This window comes from Scyliorhinus canicula, chromosome 31 (genome assembly GCF_902713615.1).
Source record: "Scyliorhinus canicula chromosome 31, sScyCan1.1, whole genome shotgun sequence".
NCBI classification, from domain to species: Eukaryota; Metazoa; Chordata; class Chondrichthyes; order Carcharhiniformes; family Scyliorhinidae; genus Scyliorhinus; species Scyliorhinus canicula.
In genome coordinates this window covers 6,059,484-6,087,377 of record NC_052176.1, presented here as the reverse complement: position 1 = coordinate 6,087,377, position 27,894 = coordinate 6,059,484, and the positions used below count along the sequence as shown (strand labels likewise).

General features: G+C 55.3%; 1 protein-coding gene across 1 annotated transcript; it reads right to left on the bottom strand.

Moving 5' to 3' along the window:
* Positions 1 to 2,280: 2,280 nt before the first annotated feature.
* Positions 2,281 to 27,612, bottom strand: LOC119959030 (autophagy-related protein 2 homolog A-like). The gene is made up of 6 exons (XM_038787573.1): positions 27,534 to 27,612; positions 23,017 to 23,296; positions 15,555 to 15,714; positions 14,240 to 14,338; positions 13,499 to 13,669; positions 2,281 to 2,778 (listed from the first exon to the last, which is right to left on the bottom strand). Exons 1-6 carry the CDS (start codon positions 27,547 to 27,549, stop codon positions 2,281 to 2,283), a joined length of 1,224 nt encoding a protein of 407 aa, XP_038643501.1. The 5' UTR covers positions 27,550 to 27,612.
* Between the last annotated feature and the right edge of the window lie 282 nt (positions 27,613 to 27,894).

Here is a 27,894-nt window from a genome sequence, read left to right as displayed (position 1 = left end):
TAGGCCCAGCATTTATCACCCATCTCTAATCGCCCCTGAAGAAGGTGGTGGGTGAGCCGCCATCTTGAACCCGCCGCAGTCCCGTGTGGTGTAGGTACACCCACCGTGCTGTTAGGGAGGGGAGTTCCCAGGATTCTGACCCCAGCCACAGTGAAGGAACGGCCGATATATTTCCCAGTCGGGGTGGCGAGCGGCTCGGAGGGGGGGGGGGGGACTTGCAGGCGGGGGTGTTCCCCGTGCGTCTGCTGCTGCCCTCATCCTTCTAGACGGTAGAGGTGGCGGGTTTGGAAGGTGCTGTCGAAGGAGCGAGTGGCTGCGGGGCGTCTTGTAGACGGTGCACACGGCTGCCGCTGTGCGTCGGGGGGGGGGGGGGGGAGTGAATGTTTGTGGTTAGCGTGTCGATCGAGCGGGGCTGCTTTGTCCTGGATGGTGTCGAGCTTCTCGAGTGTTGTTGGGAGCCGCGCTCATCCAGGCGAGTGGAGGGTCCCTCACACTCCTGACTTGTGCCTTGTAGATGGTGGACAGGCTTTGGGGGGAGTCAGGAGGTGAGTTACTCTCCGCAGGATTCCCAGCCTCTGACCTGCTCTGGTAGCCACAGTATTAATGTGGCTGGGTCCAGTTCAGTTTCTGATCAATGGTAACCCCCAGGATGTTGATTGTGGGGGGATTCAGCGATGGTAACGCCATTGAATGTCAAGGGGCGATGGTTAGATTCTCTCTTGTAGGAGGTGGTCATTGCCTGGCACATGTGTGGCGTGAATGTAACTTGCCCCTTGTCAGCCCCGAGCCTGGACATTGTCCAGGTCTTGCTGCATTTGGGCATGGACTGCTTCAGTATCTGAGGAGTCGCGAATGGTGCTGAACATTGTGCCGTCATCCGCAAACATCCCCACTTCTGACCTTAGGTTGGAAGGCTGAAGCATCTGAAGATGATTGGGGCCTAGGACAAGGTAGTCAAGAAAGCATATGGAACGTTTGCCTTCATTGAATGGGGCATCGAGTATAAAAACTGGCAAGTCACGCTATAATGGTATAGAAACTTGGTACGGCCGCACTTGGAATATTGCGCACAATTCTGCTCGCCACGCTACCAGAAGGATGTGGAGGCTTTGGAGAGGGTGCGGAGGAGGTGGCCTGGTATGGAGGGTGTTAGCTATGCGGAGAGGCTGAATAGACTCGGACTGTTTTTATTAGAAAGACGGAGGTTGAGGGAGCGAAATGATAGAGGTCTACAAGATTATGAGGGGCATGGATAGAGTGGATGGGCAGGCACTCTTTCCCAGGGTGGAGGGGTCAGTCACCAGGGGGCAGAGGTTGAAGGTCCGTGGGGCAAGGTTTAGAAGAGATGTGCGAGGCAGGTTTTTTACACAGAGGGTGGTGAGTGCCTGGAACGAGTTGCCAGGGGAGGCTGTGGAAGCAGATACATCAACGGGGCATAGAATTATAATGAAATGAAATGAAAATCACTTGTCACGAGTCGGCTTCAATAAAGTGACTGTGAAAAGCCCCTAGTCGCCAATTCCGGCGCCTGTTCGGGGAGGCTGGTACGGGAATCGAACCGTGCTGCTGGCCTGCTTTAAAAGCCAGCGATTTAGCCGAGTGAGCTAAACCAGCCCCTATAGAACAGTACAGCACAGAACAGGCCCTTCTGCCCTCGATGTTGTGCCGAGCAATGATCACCCCACTCACGCCCGCGTATCCACCCTATACCCGTAACCCAATAACCCCCCCCTTAACCGTACTTTTTTTTTAGGACACTACGGGCAATTTATCACGGCCAATCCACCTAACCCGCACATATTTGGAGTGTGGGAGGAAACCGGAGCACCCGGAGGAAACCCACGCACACACGGGGAGGACGTGCAGACTCCGCACAGACAGTGACCCAGCCAGGAATCGAACCTGGGACCCTGGAGCTGTGAAGCGATTGTGCTATCCACAATGCTACCGTGCTTGTGGCAATAAGAGAGATTATTATACGGTATCTTTCCCTCACAGTATTACAAAATTAAAATATAATATTGGGGTTTCTGTCCAGTATCTGAGTCACTGCTGGGGTCTGGGATCATAATAGATCCCCGTTTTAAACGGGCCGCTCCCTTATTTTTAAACGGTGATTCCCCCCCCCACCTCGTTCTCGATTCTCCCACAAGAGGAAACATCCTCTCCACATCCCACCCTGTCAGGACCCCCCCCTCAGGATCTGAAAGGTTTCGATCGAGTCGCCTCTCGCGCTTCTAAACTCCAGCGGGTACGAACCCGACCTCTCCGACCCTTTCCTCATCGGACAACCCGCCCGTTCCCGGTGTTAATCTGGGAAACCTTCCCCGAACTGCTTCCCACACATTGACATCTTTCCTCGGATAAGGAGAGCGATCCTGTACTCTGTGTAGTGCCATGGGGCATTTTGACAATGTTAAAGGCGCTATATAAATGCAAGCTGGAGCTCAGCCGGGCCCACACTCCCCTGGCCCACACTTGGTTGGAAAGCGAGCAGAGCCACTCACCGTGCAGATCACTGAAGGTGGCTTCATACTTCACAGGGTCGCCACTGCCAGCGGCTCCGAGTTCTGTCCTGCAGATCAGGTCTGTGCACTCCAGCCGCAGGGACTCCTTGCGTACGGCCTTCTGGAACCAGGGCGTGCGCTCGGTCTCGGGCCGTAGGTCAGGCACTGGGAACTGCAGCCGGAGGTGAGCTCTGGGGGCTGTGAGACGCACGGCCGTCGGCTGCCCCAGGACAGAGGGTGGCTCCACGTGGAGCGTGGGGATCCCGGAGATCTGAAAGGCAACGGTCAGGTCAGCATCGAGCGGCTACGCACACCGGTGCACATATACACCGACACACACTCACAAATACCAGACTAACACACCCACACCCACACCCACACCCACACCCCCACACACCGACACCCACACACCGACACACACTCACAAATACCAGACTAACACACCCACACACACACCCACACACACACCCCCACACACCGACACCCACTCACAAATACCAGACTAACACACCCACACACACCCCCACACACCGACACCCACTCACAAATACCAGACTAACACACCCAGACACAAACCCACAAACACACCCACCCCCCCACACACACACACCCACACACACACACCCCCACACCCACACACATACCAGACTAACACACACACCCCCACACACACCCCACCACACCCCCACACACCCCCACACACACCCACCACCACACACCCCCACACCACACACACACCCCCCCCACACACACACCCCCCCCACACACACCCCCCCCACACACACACCCCCCCCACACACACACACCCCCCCCACACACACCCCCCCACACACACCCCCCCCCCACACACACCCCCCCCCCCCACACACACCCCCCCCCCCCACACACACCCCCCCCCCCCACACACACACACCCCCCACACACACACCCCCCCCCCACACACACACCTCCCCCACACACACACCCCCCCCCACACACACCCCCCCCCACACACACACCCCCCCCCCACACACACACCCCCACACACACACACCCCCCCACACACACACACCCCCACACACCCCCACACACACACACCCCCACACACACACACACACCCCCACACACACACACACCCCCACACACACACACACACCCCCACACACACACACACCCCCACACACACACACACCCCCACACACACACACACCCCCACACACACACACACACCCCCACACACACACACACCCCCACACACACCCCCCCACTGTATCTAACCCCCTGCTGTTCCTGTCCTGGGAGTGTTTGATGGGGACAGTGTAGAGGGAGCTTTACTCTGTATCTAACCCCGTCCTGTACCTGTCCTGGGAGTGTTTGATGGGAACAGTGTAGAGGGAGCTTGACTCTGTATCTAACCCCGTGCTGTACCTGCCCTGGGAGTGTTTGATGGGGACAGTGTAGAGGGAGCTTTACTCTGTATCTAACCCCGTGCTGTACCTGTCCTGGGAGTGTTTGATGGGGACAGTGTAGAGGGAGCTTTACTCTGTATCTAACCCCGTGCTGTTCCTGTCGTCGGAGTGTTTGATGGGGACAGTGTAGCGGGAGCTTTACTCTGTATCTAACCCGTGCTGTACCTGTCCTGGGAGTGTTTGATGGGGACAGTGTAGAGGGAGCTTGACTCTGTATCTAACCCCGTGCTGTACCTGTCCTGGGAGTGTTTGATGGGGACAGTGTAGAGGGAGCTTTACTCTGTATCTAACCCCGTGCTGTACCTGTCCTGGGAGTGTTTGATGGGGACAGTGTAGAGGGAGCTTTACTCTGTATCTAACCCCGTGCTGTACCTGTCCTGGGAGTGTTTAATGGGGACAGTGTAGAGGGAGCTTTACTCTGTATCTAACCCCGTGCTGTACCTGTCCTGGGAGTGTTTGATGGGGACAGTGTAGAGGGACCTTTACTCTGTAACTAACCCCGTGCTGTACCTGTCCTGGGAGTGTTTGATGGGGACAGTGTAGAGGGAGCTTTACTCTGTATCTAACCCCGTGCTGTACCTGTCCTGGGAGTGTTTGATGGGGACAGTGTAGAGGGAGCTTTACTCTGTATCTAACCCCGTGCTGTACCTGTCCTGGGAGTGTTTGATGGGGGCAGTGTAGAGGGAGCTTTACTCTGTATCTAACCCCGTGCTGTCCCTGTCCTGGGAGTGTTTGATGGGGACAGTGTGGAGGGAGCTTTACTCTGTATCTAACCCCGTGCTGTACCTGTCCTGGGAGTGTTTGATGGGGACAGTGTAGAGGGAGCTTTACTCTGTATCTAACCCCGTGCTGTACCTGTCCTGGGAGTGTTTGATGGGGACAGTGTAGAGGGAGCTTTACACTGTATATAACCCTGTGCTGTACCTGTCCTGGGAGTGTGTGATGGGGGACAGTGTAGAGGGAGCTTTACTCTGTATCTAACCCCGTGCTGTACATGTCCTGGGAGTGTTTGATGGGGGACAGTGTAGAGGGAGCTTTACTCTGTATCTAACCCCGTGCTGTACCAGTCCTGGGAGTGTTTGATGGGGACAGTGGAGAGGGAGCTTTACTCTGTATCTAACCCCGTGCTGTACCTGTCCTGGGAGTGTTTGATGGGGACAGTGCAGAGGGAACTTTACTCTGTATCTAACCTCGTGCTGTACCTGTCCTGGGAGTGTTTGATGGGGACAGTGTAGAGGGAGCTTTACTCTGTATCTAACCCCGTGCTGTACCTGTCCTGGGAGTGTTTGATGGGGACAGTGGAGAGGGAGCTTTACTCTGTATCTAACCCCGTGCTGTACCTGTCCTGGGAGTGTTTGATGGGGACAGTGTGGAGGGAGCTTTACTCTGTATCTAACCCTGTGCTGTAACTGTCCTGGGAGTGTTTGATGGGGACAGTGTAGAGGGAGCTTTACTCTGTATCTAACCCCGTGCTGTACCTGTCCTGGGAGTGTTTGATGGGGACAGTGTAGAGGGAGCTTTACTCTGTATCTAACCCCGTGCTGTACCTGTCCTGGGAGTGTTTGATGGGGACAGTGTAGAGGGAGCTTTACTCTGTATCTAACCCCGTGCTGTACCTGTCCTGGGAGTGTTTGATGGGGACAGTGTAGAGGGAGCTTTACTCTGTATCTAACCCCGTGCTGTACCTGTCCTGGGAGTGTTTGATGGGGACAGTGTAGAGGGAGCTTTACTCTGTATCTAACCCCGTGCTGTACCTGTCCTGGGAGTGTTTGATGGGGACAGTGTAGAGGAAGCTTTACTCTGTATCTAACCCCGTGCTGTACCTGTCCTGGGAGTGTTTGATGGGGGACAGTGCAGAGGGAGCTTTACTCTGTATCTAACCCCGTGCTGCACCTGTCCTGGGAGTGTTTGATGGGGACAGTGCAGAGGGAGCTTTAGTCTGTATCTAACCCCGTGCTGTACCTGTCCTGGGAGTGTTTGATGGGGACAGTGCAGAGGAAACTTTACTCTGTATCTAACCACGTGCTGTACCTGTCCTGGGAGTGTTTGATGGGGACAGTGTAGAGGGAGCTTTACTCTGTATCTAACCCCGTGCTGTACCTGTCCTGGGAGTGTTTGATGGGGACAGTGTAGAGGGAGCTTTAATCTGTATCTAACCCCGTGCTGTACCTGTCCTGGGAGTGTTTGATGGGGACAGTGTAGAGGGAGCTTTACTCTGTATCTAACCCCGTGCTGTACCTGTCCTGGGAGTGTTTGATGGGGACAGTGTGGAGGGAGCTTTACTCTGTATCTAACCCCGTGCTGTACCTGTCCTGGGAGTGTTTGATGGGGACAGTGTGGAGGGAGCTTTACTCTGTATCTAACCCCGTGCTGTACCTGTCCTGGGAGTGTTTGATGGGGACAGTGTAGAGGGAGCTTTATCTCTATCTAACCTCGTGCTGTACCTGTCCTGGGAGTGTTTGATGGGGACAGTGTAGAGGGAGCTTTACTCTGTATCTAACCCCGTGCTGTACCTGTCCTGGGAGTATTTGATGGGGACAGTGTAGAGGAAGCTTTACTCTGTATCCAAACCCCGTGCTGTACCTGTCCTGGGAGTGTTTGATGGGGACAATGTAGAGGGAGCTTTACTCTGTATCTAACCCCGTGCTGTACCTGTCCTGGGAGTGTTTGATGGGGACAGTGTAGAGGGAGCTTTACTCTGTATCTAACCCCGTGCTGTACCTGTCCTGGGAGTGTTTGATGGGGACAGTGTAGAGGGAGCTTTACTCTGTATCTAACCCCGTGCTGTACCTGTCCTGGGAGTGTTTGATGGGGACAGTGTAGAGGGAGCTTTACTCTGTATCTAACCCCGTGCTGTACCTGTCCTGGGAGTGTTTGATGGGGACAGTGTAGAGGGAGCTTTACTCTGTATCTAACCCCGTGCTGTACCTGTCCTGGGAGTGTTTGATGGGGACAGTGTAGAGGGAGCTTTACTCTGTATCTAACCCCGTGCTGTACCTGTCCTGGGTGTGTTTGATGGGGACAGTGTAGAGGGAGCTTTACTCTGTATCTAACCCCGTGCTGTCCCTGTCCTGGCAGTGTTTGATGGGGACAGTGTAGAGGGAGCTTTACTCTGTATCTAACCCCGTGCTGTACCTGTCCTGGGAGTGTTTGATGGGGACAGTGTAGAGGGAGCTTTACTCTGTATCTAACCCCGTGCTGTACCTGTCCTGGGAGTGTTTGATGGGGACAGTGTAGAGGGAGCTTTACTCTGTATCTAACCCCGTGCTGTACCTGTCCTGGGAGTGTTTGATGGGGACAGTGTAGAGGGAGCTTTACTCTGTATCTAACCCCGTGCTGTACCTGTCCTGGGAGTGTTTGATGGGGACAGTGTGGAGGGAGCTTTACTCTGTATCTAACCCCGTGCTGTACCTGTCCTGGGAGTGTTTGATGGGGACAGTGTGGAGGGAGCTTTACTCTGTATCTAACCCCGTGCTGTACCTGTCCTGGGAGTGTTTGATGGGGACAGTGTAGAGGGAGCTTTACTCTCAATGTAACCTCGTGCTGTACCTGTCCTGGGAGTGTTTGAAGGGGACAGTGTAGAGGGAGCTTTACTCTGTATCTAACCCCGTGCTGTACCTGTCCTGGGAGTATTTGATGGGGACAGTGTAGAGGGAGCTTTACTCTGTATCCAAACCCCGTGCTGTACCTGTCCTGGGAGTGTTTGATAGGGACAGTGTAGAGGGAGCTTTACTCTGTATCTAACCCCGTGCTGTACCTGTCCTGGGAGTGTTTGATGGGGACAGTGTAGAGGGAGCTTTACTCTGTATCTAACCCCGTGCTGTACCTGTCCTGGGAGTGTTTGATGGGGACAGTGTAGAGGGAGCTTTACTCTGTATCTAACCCCGTGCTGTACCTGTCCTGGGAGTGTTTGATGGGGACAGTGTAGAGGGAGCTTTACTCTGTATCTAACCCCGTGCTGTACCTGTCCTGGGAGTGTTTGATGGGGACAGTGTAGAGGGAGCTTTACTCTGTATCTAACCCCGTGCTGTACCTGTCCTGGGAGTGTTTGATGGGGACAGTGTAGAGGGAGCTTTACTCTGTATCTAACCCCGTGCTGTACCTGTCCTGGGAGTGTTTGATGGGGACAGTGTAGAGGGAGCTTTACTCTGTATCTAACCCCGTGCTGTACCTGTCCTGGGTGTGTTTGATGGGGACAGTGGAGAGGGAGCTTTACTCTGTATCTAACCCCGTGCTGTCCCTGTCCTGGCAGTGTTTGATGGGGACAGTGTAGAGGGAGCTTTACTCTGTATCTAACCCCGTGCTGTACCTGTCCTGGGAGTGTTTGATGGGGACAGTGTAGAGGGAGCTTCACTCTGTATCTAACCCCGTGCTGTACCTGTCCTGGGAGTGTTTGATGGGGACAGTGTAGAGGGAGCTTTACTCTGTATCTAACCCCGTGCTGTACCTGTCCTGGGAGTGTTTGATGGGGACAGTGTAGAGGGAGCTTTACTCTGTATCTAACCCCCTGCTGTACCTGTCCTGGGAGTGTTTGATGGGGACAGTGTGGAGGGAGCTTTACTCTGTATCTAACCCCGTGCTGTACCTGTCCTGGGATGGTTTGATGGGGACAGTACAGAGGGAGATTTACTCTCTATCTAACCTCGTGCTGTACCTGTCCTGGGAGTGTTTGATGGGGAAAATGTAGATGGTGCATTACTCTGTATCTAACCCCGTGCTGTACCTGTCCTGGGAGTATTTGATGGGGACAGTGTAGAGGGAGCTTTACTCTGTATCCAAACCACGTGCTGTACCTGTCCTGGGAGTGTTTGATGGGGACAGTGTAGAGGGAGCTTTACTCTGTATCTAACCCCGTGCTGTACCTGTCCTGGGAGTGTTTGATGGGGACAGTGTAGAGGGAGCTTTACTCTGTATCTAACCCCGTGCTGTACCTGTCCTGGGAGTGTTTGATGGGGACAGTGTAGAGGGAGCTTTACTCTGTATCTAACCCCGTGCTGTACCTGTCCTGGGAGTGTTTGATGGGGACAGTGTAGAGGGAGCTTTACTCTGTATCTAACCCCGTGCTGTACCTGTCCTGGGAGTGTTTGATGGGGACAGTGTAGAGGGAGCTTTACTCTGTATCTAACCCCGTGCTGTACCTGTCCTGGGAGTGTTTGATGGGGACAGTGTAGAGGGAGCTTTACTCTGTATCTAACCCCGTGCTGTACCTGTCCTGGGTGTGTTTGATGGGGACAGTGGAGAGGGAGCTTTACTCTGTATCTAACCCCGTGCTGTCCCTGTCCTGGCAGTGTTTGATGGGGACAGTGTAGAGGGAGCTTTACTCTGTATCTAACCCCGTGCTGTACCTGTCCTGGGAGTGTTTGATGGGGACAGTGTAGAGGGAGCTTTACTCTGTATCTAACCCCGTGCTGTACCTGTCCTGGGAGTGTTTGATGGGGACAGTGTAGAGGGAGCTTTACTCTGTATCTAACCCCGTGCTGTACCTGTCCTGGGAGTGTTTGATGGGGACAGTGTAGAGGGAGCTTTACTCTGTATCTAACCCCCTGCTGTACCTGTCCTGGGAGTGTTTGATGGGGACAGTGTGGAGGGAGCTTTACTCTGTATCTAACCCCGTGCTGTACCTGTCCTGGGAGTGTTTGATGGGGACAGTGTAGAGGGAGCTTTACTCTCTATCTAACCTCGTGCTGTACCTGTCCTGGGAGTGTTTGATGGGGACAGTGTAGAGGGAGCTTTACTCTGTATCTAACCCCGTGCTGTACCTGTCCTGGGAGTATTTGATGGGGACAGTGTAGAGGGAGCTTTACTCTGTATCCAAACCACGTGCTGTACCTGTCCTGGGAGTGTTTGATGGGGACAGTGTAGAGGGAGCTTTACTCTGTATCTAACCCCGTGCTGTACCTGTCCTGGGAGTGTTTGATGGGGACAGTGTAGAGGGAGCTTTACTCTGTATCTAACCCCGTGCTGTACCTGTCCTGGGAGTGTTTGATGGGGACAGTGTAGAGGGAGCTTTACTCTGTATCTAACCCCGTGCTGTACCTGTCCTGGGAGTGTTTGATGGGGACAGTGTAGAGGGAGCTTTACTCTGTATCTAACCCCGTGCTGTACCTGTCCTGGGAGTGTTTGATGGGGACAGTGTAGAGGGAGCTTTACTCTGTATCTAACCCCGTGCTGTACCTGTCCTGGGAGTGTTTGATGGGGACAGTGTAGAGGGAGCTTTACTCTGTATCTAACCCCGTGCTGTACCTGTCCTGGGAGTGTTTGATGGGGACAGTGTAGAGGGAGCTTTACTCTGTATCTAACCCCGTGCTGTACCTGTCCTGGGAGTGTTTGATGGGGACAGTGTGGAGGGAGCTTTACTCTGTATCTAACCCCGTGCTGTACCTGTCCTGGGAGTGTTTGATGGGGACAGTGTGGAGGGAGCTTTACTCTGTATCTAACCCCGTGCTGTACCTGTCCTGGGAGTGTTTGATGGGGACAGTGTGGAGGGAGCTTTACTCTGTATCTAACCCCGTGCTGTACCTGTCCTGGGAGTGTTTGATGGGGACAGTGTAGAGGGAGCTTTACTCTGTATCTAACCTCGTGCTGTACCTGTCCTGGGAGTGTTTGATGGGGACAGTGTAGAGGGACCTTTACTCTGTAACTAACCCCGTGCTGTACCTGTCCTGGGAGTGTTTGATGGGGACAGTGTAGAGGGAGCTTTACTCTGTATCTAACCCCGTGCTGTACCTGTCCTGGGAGTGTTTGATGGGGACAGTGTAGAGGGAGCTTTACTCTGTATCTAACCCCGTGCTGTACCTGTCCTGGGAGTGTTTGATGGGGGCAGTGTAGAGGGAGCTTTACTCTGTATCTAACCCCGTGCTGTCCCTGTCCTGGGAGTGTTTGATGGGGACAGTGTGGAGGGAGCTTTACTCTGTATCTAACCCCGTGCTGTACCTGTCCTGGGAGTGTTTGATGGGGACAGTGTAGAGGGAGCTTTATTCTGTATCTAACCCCGTGCTGTACCTGTCCTGGGAGTGTTTGATGGGGACAGTGTAGAGGGAGCTTTACTCTGTGTATAACCCTGTGCTGTACCTGTCCTGGGAGTGTGTGATGGGGGACAGTGTAGAGGGAGCTTTACTCTGTATCTAACCCCGTGCTGTACATGTCCTGGGAGTGTTTGATGGGGGACAGTGTAGAGGGAGCTTTACTCTGTATCTAACCCCGTGCTGTACCAGTCCTGGGAGTGTTTGATGGGGACAGTGGAGAGGGAGCTTTACTCTGTATCTAACCCCGTGCTGTACCTGTCCTGGGAGTGTTTGATGGGGACAGTGCAGAGGGAACTTTACTCTGTATCTAACCCCGTGCTGTACCTGTCCTGGGAGTGTTTGATGGGGACAGTGTAGAGGGAGCTTTACTCTGTATCTAACCCCGTGCTGTACCTGTCCTGGGAGTGTTTGATGGGGACAGTGTAGAGGGAGCTTTACTCTGTATCTAACCCCGTGCTGTACCTGTCCTGGGAGTGTTTGATGGGGACAGTGGAGAGGGAGTTTACTCTGTATCTAACCCCGTGCTGTACCTGTCCTGGGAGTGTTTGATGGGGACAGTGTGGAGGGAGCTTTACTCTGTATCTAACCCTGTGTTGTAACTGTCCTGGGAGTGTTTGATGGGGACAGTGTAGAGGGAGCTTTACTCTGTATCTAACCCCGTGCTGTACCTGCCCTGGGAGTGTTTGATGGGGGCAGTGTAGAGGGAGCTTTACTCTGTATCTAACCCCGTGCTGTCCCTGTCCTGGGAGTGTTTGATGGGGACAGTGTGGAGGGAGCTTTACTCTGTATCTAACCCCGTGCTGTACCTGTCCTGGGAGTGTTTGATGGGGACAGTGTAGAGGGAGCTTTACTCTGTATCTAACCCCGTGCTGTACCTGTCCTGGGAGTGTTTGATGGGGACAGTGTAGAGGGAGCTTTACTCTGTATATAACCCTGTGCTGTACCTGTCCTGGGAGTGTGTGATGGGGGACAGTGTAGAGGGAGCTTTACTCTGTATCTAACCCCGTGCTGTACATGTCCTGGGAGTGTTTGATGGGGGACAGTGTAGAGGGAGCTTTACTCTGTATCTAACCCCGTGCTGTACCAGTCCTGGGAGTGTTTGATGGGGACAGTGGAGAGGGAGCTTTACTCTGTATCTAACCCCGTGCTGTACCTGTCCTGGGGGTGTTTGATGGGGACAGTGCAGAGGGAACTTTACTCTGTATCTAACCCCGTGCTGTACCTGTCCTGGGAGTGTTTGATGGGGACAGTGTAGAGGGAGCTTTACTCTGTATCTAACCCCGTGCTGTACCTGTCCTGGGAGTGTTTGATGGGGACAGTGTAGAGGGAGCTTTACTCTGTATCTAACCCCGTGCTGTACCTGTCCTGGGAGTGTTTGATGGGGACAGTGGAGAGGGAGTTTACTCTGTATCTAACCCCGTGCTGTACCTGTCCTGGGAGTGTTTGATGGGGACAGTGTGGAGGGAGCTTTACTCTGTATCTAACCCTGTGTTGTAACTGTCCTGGGAGTGTTTGATGGGGACAGTGTAGAGGGAGCTTTACTCTGTATCTAACCCCGTGCTGTACCTGTCCTGGGAGTGTTTGATGGGGACAGTGTAGAGGGAGCTTTACTCTGTATCTAACCCCGTGCTGTACCTGTCCTGGGAGTGTTTGATGGGGACAGTGTAGAGGGAGCTTTACTCTGTATCTAACCCCGTGCTGTACCTGTCCTGGGAGTGTTTGATGGGGACAGTGTAGAGGGAGCTTTACTCTGTATCTAACCCCGTGCTGTACCTGTCCTGGGAGTGTTTGATGGGGACAGTGTAGAGGGAGCTTTACTCTGTATCTAACCCCGTGCTGTACCTGTCCTGGGAGTGTTTGATGGGGACAGTGTAGAGGAAGCTTTACTCTGTATCTAACCCCGTGCTGTACCTGTCCTGGGAGTGTTTGATGGGGGACAGTGCAGAGGGAGCTTTACTCTGTATCTAACCCCGTGCTGTACCTGTCCTGGGAGTGTTTGATGGGGACAGTGTAGAGGGAGCTTTACTCTGTATCTAACCCTGTGCTGTACCTGTCCTGGGAGTGTTTGATGGGGACAGTGTAGAGGGAGCTTTACTCTGTATCTAACCCCGTGCTGTCCCTGTCCTGGGAGTGTTTGATGGGGACATTGTAGAGGGAGCTTTACTCTATATCTAACCCCGTGCTGTACCTGTCGTGGGAGTGTTTGATGGGGACAGTGTAGAGGGAGCTTTACTCTGTATCTAACCCCGTGCTGTACTTGTCCTGGGAGTGTTTGATGGGGACAGTGTAGAGGGAGCTTTACTCTGTATCTAACCCCGTGCTGTACCTGTCCTGGGAGTGTTTGATGGGGACAGTGTAGAGGGAGCTTTACTCTGTATCTAACCCCGTGCTGTACCTGTCCTGTGAGTGTTTGATGGGGACAGTGTAGAGGGAGCTTTACTCTGTACCTAACAGCAGCACTGACGGGGTAACTATCTCCCCGAACGCTAGCTGGCGTGCTGAGGATTTCTGCTCTCACCAGCGTTTGCTCCGACGGCCTCCTCTGCGCTGCCGGATTGTCCGGCCCTCCCGCTGCCCAGGGATGGAGCAGAACATCCACTCGGTCCAAGAAGCCAACATCAATATCCGCACGGGCCTCCTGCAGCTCGATCTGCAGCTCGGCCGCTCGCGTCACCTTCCGGCGGCTACCCTGAGGAGAAGCCAGACACTGTCAGACACCGGACTTCGTTACCAGCTCCACCCCCTTAAAGCCCCTTCCCTCAATATCCACAGCGTCCATTGGGTCACTACTGAGGGAGCGATGCACTGTCAGAGGGTCAGTACTGAGGGAGTGCCGCACTGTCAGAGGGTCAGTACTGAGGGAGCGATGCACTGACAGAGGGTCAGTACTGAGGGAGTGCCGCACTGTCAGAGGGTCAGTACTGAGGGAGTGCTGCACTGTCAGAGGGTCAGTACTGAGGGAGTGCTGCACTGTCAGAGGGTCAGTACTGAGGGAGTGCTGCACTGTCAGAGGGTCAGTACTGAGGGAGTGCCGCACTGTCAGAGGGTCAGTACTGAGGGAGTGCTGCACTGTCAGAGGGTCAGTACTGAGGGAGTGCTGCACTGTCAGAGGGTCAGTACTGAGGGAGTGCTGCACTGTCAGAGGGTGTTTGGAAAGTGCTTCGGAATATCTGAGGCGATGAAAGTTGCTACGTAATTCCCAAGTTTTCTTAAAGTTAGATCGTGGAACCCTCACCCGGATAGTTTGTTTTGACTTTACCTTGCCGGCCGTCCTCTGAGTCGTTCTGTAATGAAACTGGGCACAGGGGCCCGCACTGGGCCCACAAGCCAAGGGGGAGGCCTCCCTGAACATCAGCAGCTGGATGAGGGGAGACAAAAAGAAACGAGAGAGGAGGTCAGGAGGAGAGGTCAAAAGAGGCAGGCCGCCGGACAGACATGGGGGCTGAGCAGAGCTCACGGGCCATCTGTGAGTCGCCGTCCTGTCGGATGTCAACGGCGAGGGGCAGAAATTAAAATGAAATTAAAATGAAAATGGCTTATTGTCACGAGTAGGCTTCAATGAAGTTACTGTGAAAAGCCCCCTAGTCGCCGCATTCCGGCGCCTGTTCGGGGAGGCTGGTACGGGAATTGAACCGTGCTGCTGGCCTGCCTTGGTCTGCTTTAAAAGCCAGCGATTTAGCCCAGTGAGCTAAACCAGCCCATTTGCGATGCTTCCTTGGTCGACGAGCCTGCCACGACGCCATTGGTGAATGACGGACCCCAGAGGGTTGCCGTTGAAAACTGAGAGCCTTTCGTGAAGGGGTGTGGGGTGAAGGGTGGGAAGTTGGAAGAGGCGGAAGACGTCGACTGCTTAGATGTGATCCCAGAATTGGGCAGCACTTACTGAACAATCCCGCGTGTGCTCATTCCTCTCCCCCCACCCCCCCCTCCAATTAAGGGGCAAATTAGCATGATCAATCCACCTACCCTGCACATCTTTGGGTTGTGGGAGTGCGTCCCACGCAAACACGGGGACAATGTGCAAACTCCACACGGACAGTGGCCCGGGGCTGGGATCGAACCCGGGTCCTCGCCGCCTTGAGCTAGCAGCGCTAACCGATTGAGTTAATAACCACGCTGACAGCCAATTTCAGATAATCAGTTGAACTCGTAAGGTGGGCCATTTACATTTGCTTAAAGTGACGTACATTCAGAAACAGGGACCTGTTCTCTGCAAACAAAAGGTATCTGCTCAAGCCCCGCCCCTTTTTTGTTTGAGTTTCCCGGGGACTTGGGAAGCTCATTGTTCCCCCCCCCCCCCCACCAATGACCAATCGGAGCTGACTTGCCAACCAATCCGCTCCCTTTCCTCCGGTCGTCAAAACTGTTGTGAAAGCATTTGAAATTTGTCATTCCTGTATTTGACCTGATGAGTGCGGGACGAAAAGCTTCGACAACACGTCTCTTTTCAGCAAAGGTCAAGTGCTGTACAAACCAGTGGCAGTCAATAGAACGACGATACGTCACAGTTACACTTCGGGAATTGGTTAGAAGCCAAGAGGGCAACTTGTGGAGGGCAGGGGGTCGCCACTTACCTCCGTGTACTCGGCCACCCGCCGCTCGGCCCCGGGTCCCGCCGGGTTCCACAGGCACTCCAGGATTTCCAGCGTGCCGAAGCAGACGTCCACGCTCAGCAACTGCGCGCCTCCTCCCACCTTCTGCTCGCACGTCAACTGCACTGCACCGCCCATGAGCCTGAGCAAAGCAACAACATGACCCGTTGAGATCGCGGATGCCCTCCAAACAAACAACTTTACACTGAGCCTTTGGGGCAGAAGAGGAGGTCACATGGTATTCCGCCAGAGCAAACTTTGGCCCACGCAAGGAGATAGTAGGTGAGGTGACCAAAAGTCAAAAGAGAAGTTTTAAGGAGCGTCAAATGGGAGCTGGATGGGCACACGAGGGAAATAAACAAGCTGAAATGTGAGGATAGAGCGGGGGCGAGTAGGGGGGCAGTGAGGGTTGCTGTATGGAGAGTGGGCTTGAATTCAATGAAACGAATGGCCTCGCTCTCGCCGTGAACTACTCCAAAAGGAGAGTGAGAGAAAGGGAGGGAGAGAGATAATGAGAGAGAGAATGAGGGAGCAGGAAAGAGCGAGAAGCACAAGAGAAAGTGAGGGAGAAAACGAGAGCAAAGAGAGATAAAGCGCTAGAACGAGAGAGCATAAGAGAACACGAGAGAAAGCGCGAGAGGCAGAGAGATTTACATAGAACATACAGTGCAGAAGGAGGCCATTCAGCCCATCGAGTCTGCACCGGCCCACTTAAGCCCTCACTTCCACCCTACCCCCGTAACCCAATACCCCTCCTAATCTTTTTTGGACACTACGGGCAATTTAGCACGGCCAATCCACCTAACCTGCACGTCTTTGGACTGTGGGAGGAAACCCACGCAGACAGGGGGAGAACGTGCAGACTCCGCACACTGACCCAACAGGGAATCGAACCTGGGACCCTGGCGTCGTGAAGCCACAATGCTAACCACTGTGCTACCGTGCTGCCCTGCGGTAAGTGGAGCTGAGTCCACAAAAAGATCAGCCATGATCTCACTGAATGGCGGAGTGGACTCGAGGGGCCAGATGGCCGACTCCTGCTCCGCGTGCTAACGTTCTTGTGTAACCCTCGAAAAGTTCTGCCCTCCTCCAATTCTCGCCTCTTGCATATTCTCCAATTTCTTTTTTATTCCCTTTTTAAAAATAATTTAAAGTACCCAATTCTCTCCTCTTCCCAATTAAGGGGCAATTTAGTACGGCCAATCCACCTAACCACATCTTTGGGTTGTGGGGGCGAGACCCACGCGGACACGGGGAGAATGTGCAAATTCCACACGGACAGTGACCCAGAGCCGGGATCGAACCTGGGACCTCAGCGCCATGAGACAGCAGTGCTAACCACTGTGCCACCCGTGCCGCCCTCTACCCCGATTTTAATCGCTGAAATTTTGCTGCCCGGACCTGCGACCCTCTGCTCTAAAAATCCTCCCGTAAATCTGGGCAGCACGGGAGCACAAGTGGTTAGCACTGTGGCTTCAGTTTCGATTCCCTGCTGGGTCACACTGTGCGGCGTCTGCACGTTCTCCCCGTGTCTGCGTGGGTTTCCTTTGGACACTAAGGGATTGCCCCTTAGTGTCCAAAGATGTGAAGGTTGGGTGGATTGGCCGTGCTAAATTGCCCCTTAGTGTCCAAAGATGTGCAGGTTAGGTGGATTGGCCGTGCTAAATTGCCTCTTAGTGTCCAAAGATGTGAAGGTTGGGTGGATTGGCCGTGCTAAATTGCCCCTTAGTGTCCAAAGATGTGCAGGTTAGGTGGATTGGCCGTGCTAAATTGCCCCTTAGTGTCCAAAGATGTGCAGGTTAGGGTGGATTGGCCGTGCTAAATTGCACCTTAGTGTCCAAAGATGTGCAGGTTAGGTGGATTGGCCGTGCTAAATTGGCCAAAAAGGTTAGGAGTTATTGGGTTACGGGCATATGGTTGAAGTGAGGGCTTAAGTGGATCGGTGCAGACTCGATGGGCCGAATGGCCTCCTTCTGCACTGTATGGTCTATGCTCTACCCACCCGCTCACCGTAACCCTTAACCTTTTTAGTTGTAGGGCTGGAGATTAGTGATGGGGAGGGGGAGGGTAAGACATGGAGGGATTGGAAAGCAAGGATAGGAATGTTTAAATTGAAAGGTTGTCGGGCTGGAGGTGAAACAGTGTGAGAAGCCGTCAATTTAAACATCTTGTTGGTGAACCACACTGAAGTTGACGTGCCAGAGTTTTTCAGCCTACTGTCTCTCCCCTCAATTTTAGCCGGAGAATTATTACGCAGGCTGGATTTGCAGACAGGCCCATCCTTTCTCAGCCGGCTACCAAACGGACAGGGAAGGTGCCCCATCCCAAACACCGACACTCGGAGTACAGTGCTGTCCTGCAGCGAAGGGAGCTCGGTCACCCTCACCCCAATCCCACAGCAATGTGGTTGTATTTCAGCCGCCCTTTGGCAGTGACCTCACGAGCCACCCATACAGAGACAGCACCCCCCCCCCCCCCCCCCCCCCCCCGTCCAACAGCCCCGCCTCAGGGCAACAAACCCCAGCCGTGCCAGCGATGCCCAGGTCCTGAGAACAAGCAGTGGGTTAGCCCTGCTGCCTCACGGCGCCGAGGTCCCAGGTTCGAATCCCGGCCCTGGGTCACTGTCCGTGTGGAGTTTGCACATTCTCCCCAACCCCGGATGCTTCAGTTTCCTCCCACAGTCCAAAGATGTGCGGGTTAGGTAGGGGTTACGGGGATAGGGCGGGGGAAGCGGGCCAAGGCAGATGCTCTTTCGGAGGGTCGGTGCAGAATTGATGGGCCGAATGACCGTCCTCCTGAGCTGTATGGGTTTTATGGCCCTCAGTATACAGGTACAGTGGCCTGCAGGGGTCAGTCAAACAATAATGAGATGGCAAGAGGTCAATTTAGCTGGGGGGGAGGGGGGGGGGGGGGGTCTGGAGTGGACAGAGCTGGGATGTTATTGGTTGTGGGGAGTGAGGGATTCGCTTGGGTGGGATATTAAAGGGTGAGGGGGAGAGTGGGATTAGACTGGGTGGGATATTAAAGGGTGCGGGGAGTGAGGGGGAGAGTGGGATTAGACTGGGTGGGATATTAAAGGGTGCGGGGAGTGAGGGGGAGAGTGGGATTAGACTGGGTGGGATATTAAAGGGTGCGGGGAGTGAGGGGGAGAGTGGGATTAGACTGGGTGGGATATTAAAGGGTGCGGGGAGTGAGGGGGAGAGTGGGATTAGACTGGGTGGGATATTAAAGGGTGCGGGGAGTGAGGGGGGGAGAGTGGGATAGACTGGGTGGGATATTAAAGGGTGTGGGGAGTGAGGGGGAGAGTGGGATTAGACTGGGTGGGATATTAAAGGGTGCGGGGAGTGAGGGGGGAGAGTGGGATTAGACTGGGTGGGATATTAAAGGTGAGGGGGAGAGTGGGATTAGACTGGGTGGGATATTAAAGGTGCGGGGAGTGAGGGGGGAGAGTGGGATTAGACTGGGTGGGATATTAAAGGGTGTGGGGAGTGAGGGGAGAGTGGGATTAGACTGGGTGGGATATTAAAGGGTGTGCGGGGAGTGAGGGGAGAGAGTGGGATTAGACTGGGTGGGATATTAAAGGGTGAGGGGGGAGAGTGGGATTAGACTGGGTGGGATATTAAAGGGTGCGGGGGAGTGAGGGGAGAGGGGATTAGACTGGGTGGGATATTAAAGGGTGTGGGGAGTGAGGGGAGAGAGTGGGATTAGACTGGGTGGGATATTAAAGGGTGTGGGGAGTGAGGGGAGATAGTGGGATTAGACTGGGTGGGATATTAAAGGGTGAGGGGGAGAGTGGGATTAGACTGGGTGGGATATTAAAGGGTGCGGGGAGTGAGGGGAGAGTGGGATTAGACTGGGTGGGATATTAAAGGGTGTGGGGAGTGAGGGGAGAGAGTGGGATTAGACTGGGTGGGATATTAAAGGGTGCGGGGGAGTGAGGGGAGAGTGGGATTAGACTGGGTGGGATATTAAAGGGTGCGGGGGAGTGAGGGGAGAGTGGGATTAGACTGGGTGGGATATTAAAGGGTGCGGGGAGTGAGGAGGAGAGTGGGGTTAGACTGGGTGGGATATTAAAGGGTGCGGGGAGTGAGGGGGAGAGTGGGGTTAGACTGGGTGGGATATTAAAGGGTGCGGGGAGTGAGGGGGGAGAGTGGGGTTAGACTGGGTGGGATATTAAAGGGTGCGGGGAGTGAGGGGGGAGAGTGGGATTAGACTGGGTGGGATATTAAAGGGGTGAGGGGGAGAGTGGGATTAGACTGGGTGGGATATTAAAGGGTGCGGGGAGTGAGGGGGGAGAGTGGGATTAGACTGGGTGGGATATTAAAGGGTGTGGGGAGTGAGGGGAGAGTGGGATTAGACTGGGTGGGATATTAAAGGGTGCGGGGAGTGAGGGGAGAGAGTGGGATTAGACTGGGTGGGATATTAAAGGGTGAGGGGGAGAGTGGGATTAGACTGGGTGGGATATTAAAGGGTGCGGGGAGTGAGGGGAGAGGGGGATTAGACTGGGTGGGATATTAAAGGGTGTGGGGAGTGAGGGGAGAGAGTGGGATTAGACTGGGTGGGATATTAAAGGGTGTGGGGAGTGAGGGGAGATAGTGGGATTAGACTGGGTGGGATATTAAAGGGTGAGGGGGAGAGTGGGATTAGACTGGGTGGGATATTAAAGGGTGCGGGAGTGAGGGGGAGAGTGGGATTAGACTGGGTGGGATATTAAAGGGTGTGGGGAGTGAGGGGAGAGAGTGGGATTAGACTGGGTGGGATATTAAAGGGTGCGGGGGAGTGAGGGGAGAGTGGGATTAGACTGGGTGGGATATTAAAGGGTGCGGGGGAGTGAGGGGGAGAGTGGGATTAGACTGGGTGGGATATTAAAGGGTGTGGGGAGTGAGGGGAGAGTGGGATTAGACTGGGTGGGATATTAAAGGGTGCGGGGAGTGAGGGGGAGAGTGGGGTTAGACTGGGTGGGATATTAAAGGGTGCGGGGGAGTGAGGGGAGAGTGGGATTAGACTGGGTGGGATATTAAAGGGTGCGGGGGAGTGAGGGGAGAGTGGGATTAGACTGGGTGGGATATTAAAGGGTGCGGGGGAGTGAGGGGAGAGTGGGATTAGACTGGGTGGGATATTAAAGGGTGCGGGGGAGTGAGGGGGAGAGTGGGGTTAGACTGGGTGGGATATTAAAGGGTGCGGGGGAGTGAGGGGAGAGTGGGATTAGACTGGGTGGGATATTAAAGGGTACGGGGTGTGAGGGGGGAGAGTGGGATTAAACTGGGTGGGATATTAAAGGGTGCGGGGAGTGAGGGGAGGAGTGGGATTAGACTGGGTGGGATATTAAAGGGTGCGGGGGAGTGAGGGGAGAGTGGGATTAGACTGGGTGGGATATTAAAGGGTGCGGGGGAGTGAGGGGAGAGTGGGATTAGACTGGGTGGGATATTAAAGGGTGCGGGGAGTGAGGGGAGAGTGGGATTAGACTGGGTGGGATATTAAAGGGTGCGGGGGAGTGAGGGGAGAGTGGGATTAGACTGGGTGGGATATTAAAGGGTGCGGGGGAGTGAGGGGAGAGTGGGATTAGACTGGGTGGGATATTAAAGGGTGCAGGGGAGTGAGGGGAGAGTGGGATTAGACTGGGTGGGATATTAAAGGGTGCGGGGGAGTGAGGGGAGAGTGGGATTAGACTGGGTGGGATATTAAAGGGTGCGGGGGAGTGAGGGGAGAGTGGGATTAGACTGGGTGGGATATTAAAGGGTTCGGGGGAGTGAGGGGAGAGTGGGATTAGACTGGGTGGGATATTAAAGGGTGTGGGGAGTGAGGGGAGAGTGGGATTAGACTGGGTGGGATATTAAAGGGTGCGGGGGAGTGAGGGGAGAGTGGGATTAGACTGGGTGGGATATTAAAGGGTGCGGGGGAGTGAGGGGAGAGTGGGATTAGACTGGGTGGGATATTAAAGGGTGTGGGGAGTGAGGGGAGAGTGGGATTAGACTGGGTGGGACCAGATAGTGTATTTACCCTGTGGGTAAAACGTTTTTTTCTCAGATCCCTCCTAAACCTCCCGCCCCTCACCGTGAACTTGTGTCCCCCCTCGTGACTGACCCTTCAACTGAGGGGAACAGCTGCTCCCTATCCACCCTGTCCACCCCCCTCATAATCTTGTCCACCTCGATCAGGTCGCCCCTCTGTCGTCTCTGCTCCAGCGAAAACAACCCAAGCCCATCCAACCTCTCTCCATAACTTAAACGTTCCCCCCCAGGCAACATCCTGGTGAATCTCCTCTGCACCCCGTCCAGTACAATCACATCCTTCCTATAATGTGGAGACCAGAACTGCACCCAGTGCTCCAGCTGTGGCCTCACCAAAGTTCTATACAGCTCCAACTGAGGGGCTGGTTTAGCTCACTGGGCTAAATCGCTGGCTTTGAAAGCAGACCAAGGCAGGCCAGCAGCACGTTTCAATTCCCGTACCAGCCTCCCCGAACAGGCGCCGGAATGTGGCGACTAGGGGCTTTTCACAGTAACTTCATTTGAAGCCTACTCGTGACAATAAGCGATTTTCATTTTTCATTCATGACCTCCGTGCTTTTGTGATCTATGCCTCGTTTGATAAAGGCGAGTGTCTCGTATGCCTTTTGTTATATATATGTTCATAGAATTTACAGTGCAGAAGGAGGCCAATCGGCCCATCGAGTCTGCACCGGCCCTTGGAAAGAGCACCCTACTCAAGCCCACGTCTCTACCCTATCCCCGTAACCCAGTAACCCCCATCTAACCTTTTTTGGGACACTCGGGGCGATTTAGCGTGGCCAATCCACCTAACCCGCACATCTTTGAACTGTGGGAGGAAACCGGAGCACCCGGAGGAGACCCACGCAGACACGGGAGGGGAGAGAACGTACAGACTCCGCACAGACAGTGACCCAAGCCGGGAATCGAACCTGGAGCTGCGAAGCAACTGTGCTAACCACTGTGCTGCCCCTCGTGTTACTCATTTGCTTCTTACCGAGATGATCTTTCATCTGATGTTGATTAACACTCGCAGCCTTCCAATTAAAGCAAGTAATTTGAGTAATGTTAACAAATAAACAGTGAATTTGTTCTCTCTCCAACACTTATACTAGATTTTAAATAAACAAGATTGAGTAAGAATTAACTACGCCTGCACTCTGAGCTATCTCTCTCTCCACCACTGGTCACTAGTCACTACACACGCACGAAGAGGCGGGAACTCGGCTTGAGTCGGTCTTTTATATCCATCTCTAGTGCTGCCATCTAGTGATTACTCAGCTGTTATGTTTACATATTAACCCCTTGTATACATACAGGTATGCAGCTCTTGACACCTTTCCCCCACCCTATTAACCTGCCTTCAGAGATCAGAGTGCAGGGAGTCTGCTCAATGTGGGGCCTCTCTTTGCAAACGGGTCACCTGCGAGAAGCAAGGCCGCCCCGCCACCTACCTCAAGTTGTTGTGGGGGCAGGCCTTCTCAAAGTGGCCCCTCAGGTGGTCAAAATCACGCCCTCCGAAGATGCCATCCTTGAAGTAGGCCAGCTCCGCGAAGTACTGGCAGGCGGCACTTTGGAAGATGCTCCCCGTTGGCGGGGGGGCGTCGGGCGCTTCAGGGGGCTGGCCAAGCAGCGGGTCCAGGTGCAGCAGCGTGGCAGTCAACCCGCCGACGGTCAACCTCAGCAGCAGCTCGGCCTTCACAGTGTCCAGCGAGGGGGGCGGCTGGGCCTTCCCTGGTCAGGAGAACAGTCCAGAGGTTCAAACAGGCGCAGGACAACAACCCCGAACACACCCTCGCCAAAACCCGTCCACCCTCGCCAAAACCCGTCCACCCTCGCCAAAACCCGTCCACCCTCGCCAAAACCCGTCCACCCTCGCCAAAACCCGTCCACCCTCGACACAAAACCCGTCCACCCTCGCCAAACCCGTACACCCTCGCCAAAACCCGTCCACCCTCGCCAAACCCATCCACCCTCGCCAAAACCCATCACACCCCTCAGCCAAAACCCGTCCACACCGCCACCAAAACCCGTGCCACTCCGCGCCAAAACCCGTCCACCCTCGCCACAAACCCGTCCACCCTCGCCAAACCCACCCGTCCACCCTCGCCAAAACCCCGTCCACCCTCGCCAAAACCCGTCCACCCCTCGGCAAACACACCCGTCCACCCTCGCCAAAACCCCGTCCACCCTCGCCAAAACCCGCCTCCACCCCTCTGCCAAAAACCCGTCCACCCTCGCCCAAAACCACGTCCCCCTCGCCAAACCCGTCCACCCTCGAAAAACCCGTCCACCTTCGCCAAAACCCGTCCACCCTCGCCAAACCCGCCACCCTCGCCAAAACCCTCCACCCTCGCCAAACCCGTCCACCAGCCCAAACCCGTCCACCCTCGCCAAAACCCGTCCACCCTCGCCAAAACCCGTCCACCCTCGCCAAAACCCGCCCACCCTCGCCAAAACCCGCCACCCTCGCCAAAACCCGCCCACCCTCGCCAAAACCCCCCACCCTCGCCAAAACCCCCACCCTCGCCAAACCCCACCCACCCTCGCCAAAACCCACCCACCCTCGCCAAAACCCGTCCCCCTCGCCAAAACCCGTCCCCCTCGCCAAACCCCTCCACCCTCGCCAAAACCCGTCCACCCTCGCCAAAAACCCGTCACCCTCGCCAAAACCCCTCCACCCTCGCCAAACCCGCCCACCCCTCGCCAAAACCGTCCACCCTCGCCAAAACCGTCCACCCTCGCCAAAACCCCACCCTCGCCAAAACCCGTCCACCCTCGCCAAAACCCGTCCACCCTCGCCAAAACCCGTCCACCCTCGCCAAAACCCGTCCACCCTCGCCAAAACCCGTCCACCCGCGCCAAAACCCGTCCACCCTCGCCAAAACCCGTCCACCCGCGCCAAAACCCGTCCACCCTCGCCAAAACCCGTCCACCCTCGCCAAAACCCGTCCACCCTCGCCAAAACCCGCCCACCCTCGCCAAAACCCGTCCACCCCGCCAAACCCGTCCACCCTCGCCAAAACCCGTCCACCCCTCGCCAAAACCCGTCCACCCTCGCCCAAAACCCGTCCACCCTCGCCAAAACCCGTCCACCCTCGCCAAAACCCGTCCACCCTCGCCAAAACCCACCCACCCTCGCCAAAACCCGTCCACCCTCGCCAAAACCGTCCACCCTCGCCAAACCCGTCCACCCTCGCCAAAACCCGTCCACCCTCGCCAAAAACCCGTCCACCCTCGCCAAAACCCGTCCACCCTCGCCAAAACCCGTCCACCCGCGCCAAACCCCCTCCACCCTCGCCAAAACCCGTCCACCCTCGCCAAAACCCGTCCACCCTCGCCAAAACCTCCACCCTCGCCAAACCCCGTCCACCCCGCCAAACCCGTCCACCCTCGCCAAAACCCGTCCACCCTCGCAAAACCCGTCCACCCTCGCCAAAACCCGTCCACCCTCGCCAAACCCACCCACCTCGCCAAAAACCCGTCCACCCTCGCCAAAACCCGTCCACCCTCGCCAAAACCCGTCCACCCTCGCCAAACCCGTCCACCCTCGCCAAAACCCGTCCACCCTCGCCAAAACCCCCCCACCCTCGCCAAAACCCTCCACCCTCGCCAAAACCCTCCACCCTCGCCAAAACCCCCCCCCTCGCCAAAACCCACCCACCCTCGCCAAAACCCGTCCACCCTCGCCAAAACCCGTCCCCCCTCGCCAAAACCCGTCCACCCCGCCAAAACCCGTCCACCCTCGCCAAAAAACCCGTCCACCCTCGCAAAACCCGTCCACCCTCGCCAAAACCCCCACCCCGCCAAACCCGTCCACCCTCGCCAAAACCCGTCCACCCTCGCCAAAACCCGTCCACCTCGCCAAAACCCGTCCACCCTCGCCAAAACCCGTCCACCCTCGCCAAAACCCGTCCACCCTCGCCAAAACCCGTCCACCCTCGCCAAAACCCGTCCACCCTCGCCAAAACCCGTCCACCCTCGCCAAAACCCGTCCACCCTCGCCAAAACCCTCCACCCGCGCCAAAACCCTCCCGCGCCAAAACCCGTCCACCCTCGCCAAAACCCGTCCCACCCTCGCCAAAACCCGTCCACCCTCGCCAAACCCCGTCCACCCTCGCCAAAACCCGTCCACCCCGCCAAAACCCGTCCACCCTCGCCAAAACCCCCACCCTCGCCAAAACCCACCCACCCTCGCCAAAACCCACCCACCCTCGCCAAAACCCGTCCACCCTCGCCAAAACCCGTCCACCCTCGCCAAAACCCCGAACACAACCTCGCCAAAACCCCACCCTCGCCAAAACCCGTCCACCCTCGCCAAAACCCACCACACCCTCGCCAAAACCCATCCACCCTCGCCAAAACCCGTCCATCGGGACCAACTTGGATCAGCCTGCTCTGCACGTCCGCCATTTCCTGCTTTTCTGACACATTTATACAACCCACCCCCACATATTATCTGTGGTACAACCAGTTCCGTTTCACATCAAACCCCACCGGTTTCAGACCATTGTGTTCGATAGTAGTCACTGTTACAGCCCAAAATAATCCCACTGCCCCGCTCTCTCCCCATAGCCCTGTATCAATCCCCAAACTAAATCCCACTGCCCCGCTCTCTCCTCATAGCCCTGTATCAATCCCAAACTAAACCCACTGCCCCACTCAACCCATAGCCCTGTATCACATCCCCAAAACTAAACCCACAGCCCCACTCTCTCTCCCCATAGCCCTGTATCAATCCCCAAACTAATCCCACTGCCCCGATCTCCTCCCCATAGCCCTGTATCCATCCCACAATAATGCCCACTGCCCCGCTCTCTCCCCATAGCCCTGTATCAATCCCCAAACTAATCCCACTGCCCCACTCTCTCCCCATAGTCCTGTATCAATCCCAAACTAAACCCACTGCCCCACTCTTTCCCCATAGCCCTGTATCAATCCCCAAACTAAACCCACTGCCCCGCTCTCTCCCCATAGCCCTGTATCAATCCCAAACTAATCCCACTGCCCCGCTCTCTCCCCATAGCCCTGTATCAACCGCAAACTAATCCCTCTGCCCCACTCTCTCCCCATAGCCCTGTATCAATCCCAAACTAATCCCATTGCCCCGCTCCCTCCCCATAGCCCTGTATCAATCCCTAACTAATCCCACTGCCCCACACTCTCCCCACAGCCCTGTATCAATCCCAAACTAATCCCACTGCCCCACACTCTCCCCACAGCCCTGTATCAATCCCAAACTAATCACACTGCCCCACTCTCTCCCCGTAGCCCTGTATCAATCCCTAACTAATCCCACTGCCCCTCGCTCTCCCCATAGCCCTGTATCAATCCCAAACTAATCCCACTGCCCCGCTCTCCCCATAGCCCTGTATCAATCCCAAACTAATCCCACTGCCCCTCTCCCTCCCCATAGCCCTGTATCAATCCCCAACTAATCCCACTGCCCCTCTCTCTCCCCATAGCCCTGTATCAATCCCAAACTAATCCCACTGCCCCTCTCTCTCCCCATAGCCCTGTATCAATCCCAAACTAATCCCACTGCCCCGCTCTCTCCCCATAGCCCTGTATCAATCCCCAACTAATCCCACTGCCCAGCTCTCTCCCCATAGCCCTGTAGCAATCCCAAACTAATCCCACTGCCCCCTCTCTCCCCATAGCCCTGTATCAATCCCCAACTAATCCCACTGCCCAGCTCTCTCCCCATAGCCCTGTAGCAATCCCAAACTAATCCCACTGCCCCGCTCTCTCCCCATAGCCCTGTATCAATCCCAAACTAATCCCACTGCCCCGCTCTCTCCCTGTAGCCCTGGAACAACCCCAAACTAATCCCACTGCCCCACTCTCTCCCTGTAGCCTTGGAACAACCCCACACTAAGGGAGGAGAGTTAAGGGTCTTGTGGCTATATCTCCTCCAACAGAGACACCCTGACAGGCTGCTGAGTGTGCAGTGAGCTCAGCTCTAACTGACCTTGCTGTCGGTTCATGGGCTGCAAACTGGCGAGACTGGCGGGGAACACGGGGCTCCCATAGCGATGTGGACTGTTCAGCAGCAGCTGGAGGGAGTTCAAAGAACAAACATGTCAGCACGAGCGGGGTGGTGCAGGAGGCAGCTCGCCGCTGCCACCTTCACAAGGGGGCGATTGGGGGTTGGCAACAAGCCCGGGCCTAGCCAGCGAAATGGAGGGTGCTGGGAGTGCCAAACCTGGACACGCGGGTCAGGAAGGTGCCAGCCTGGGTCTGCACAGAATTACTGTCACTACCGGCAACCTGCGTACCGCACCACGAGCCCTTCGGAAGGGGCCCCAGCAAATTAGAAGGCGCGGGGAAAC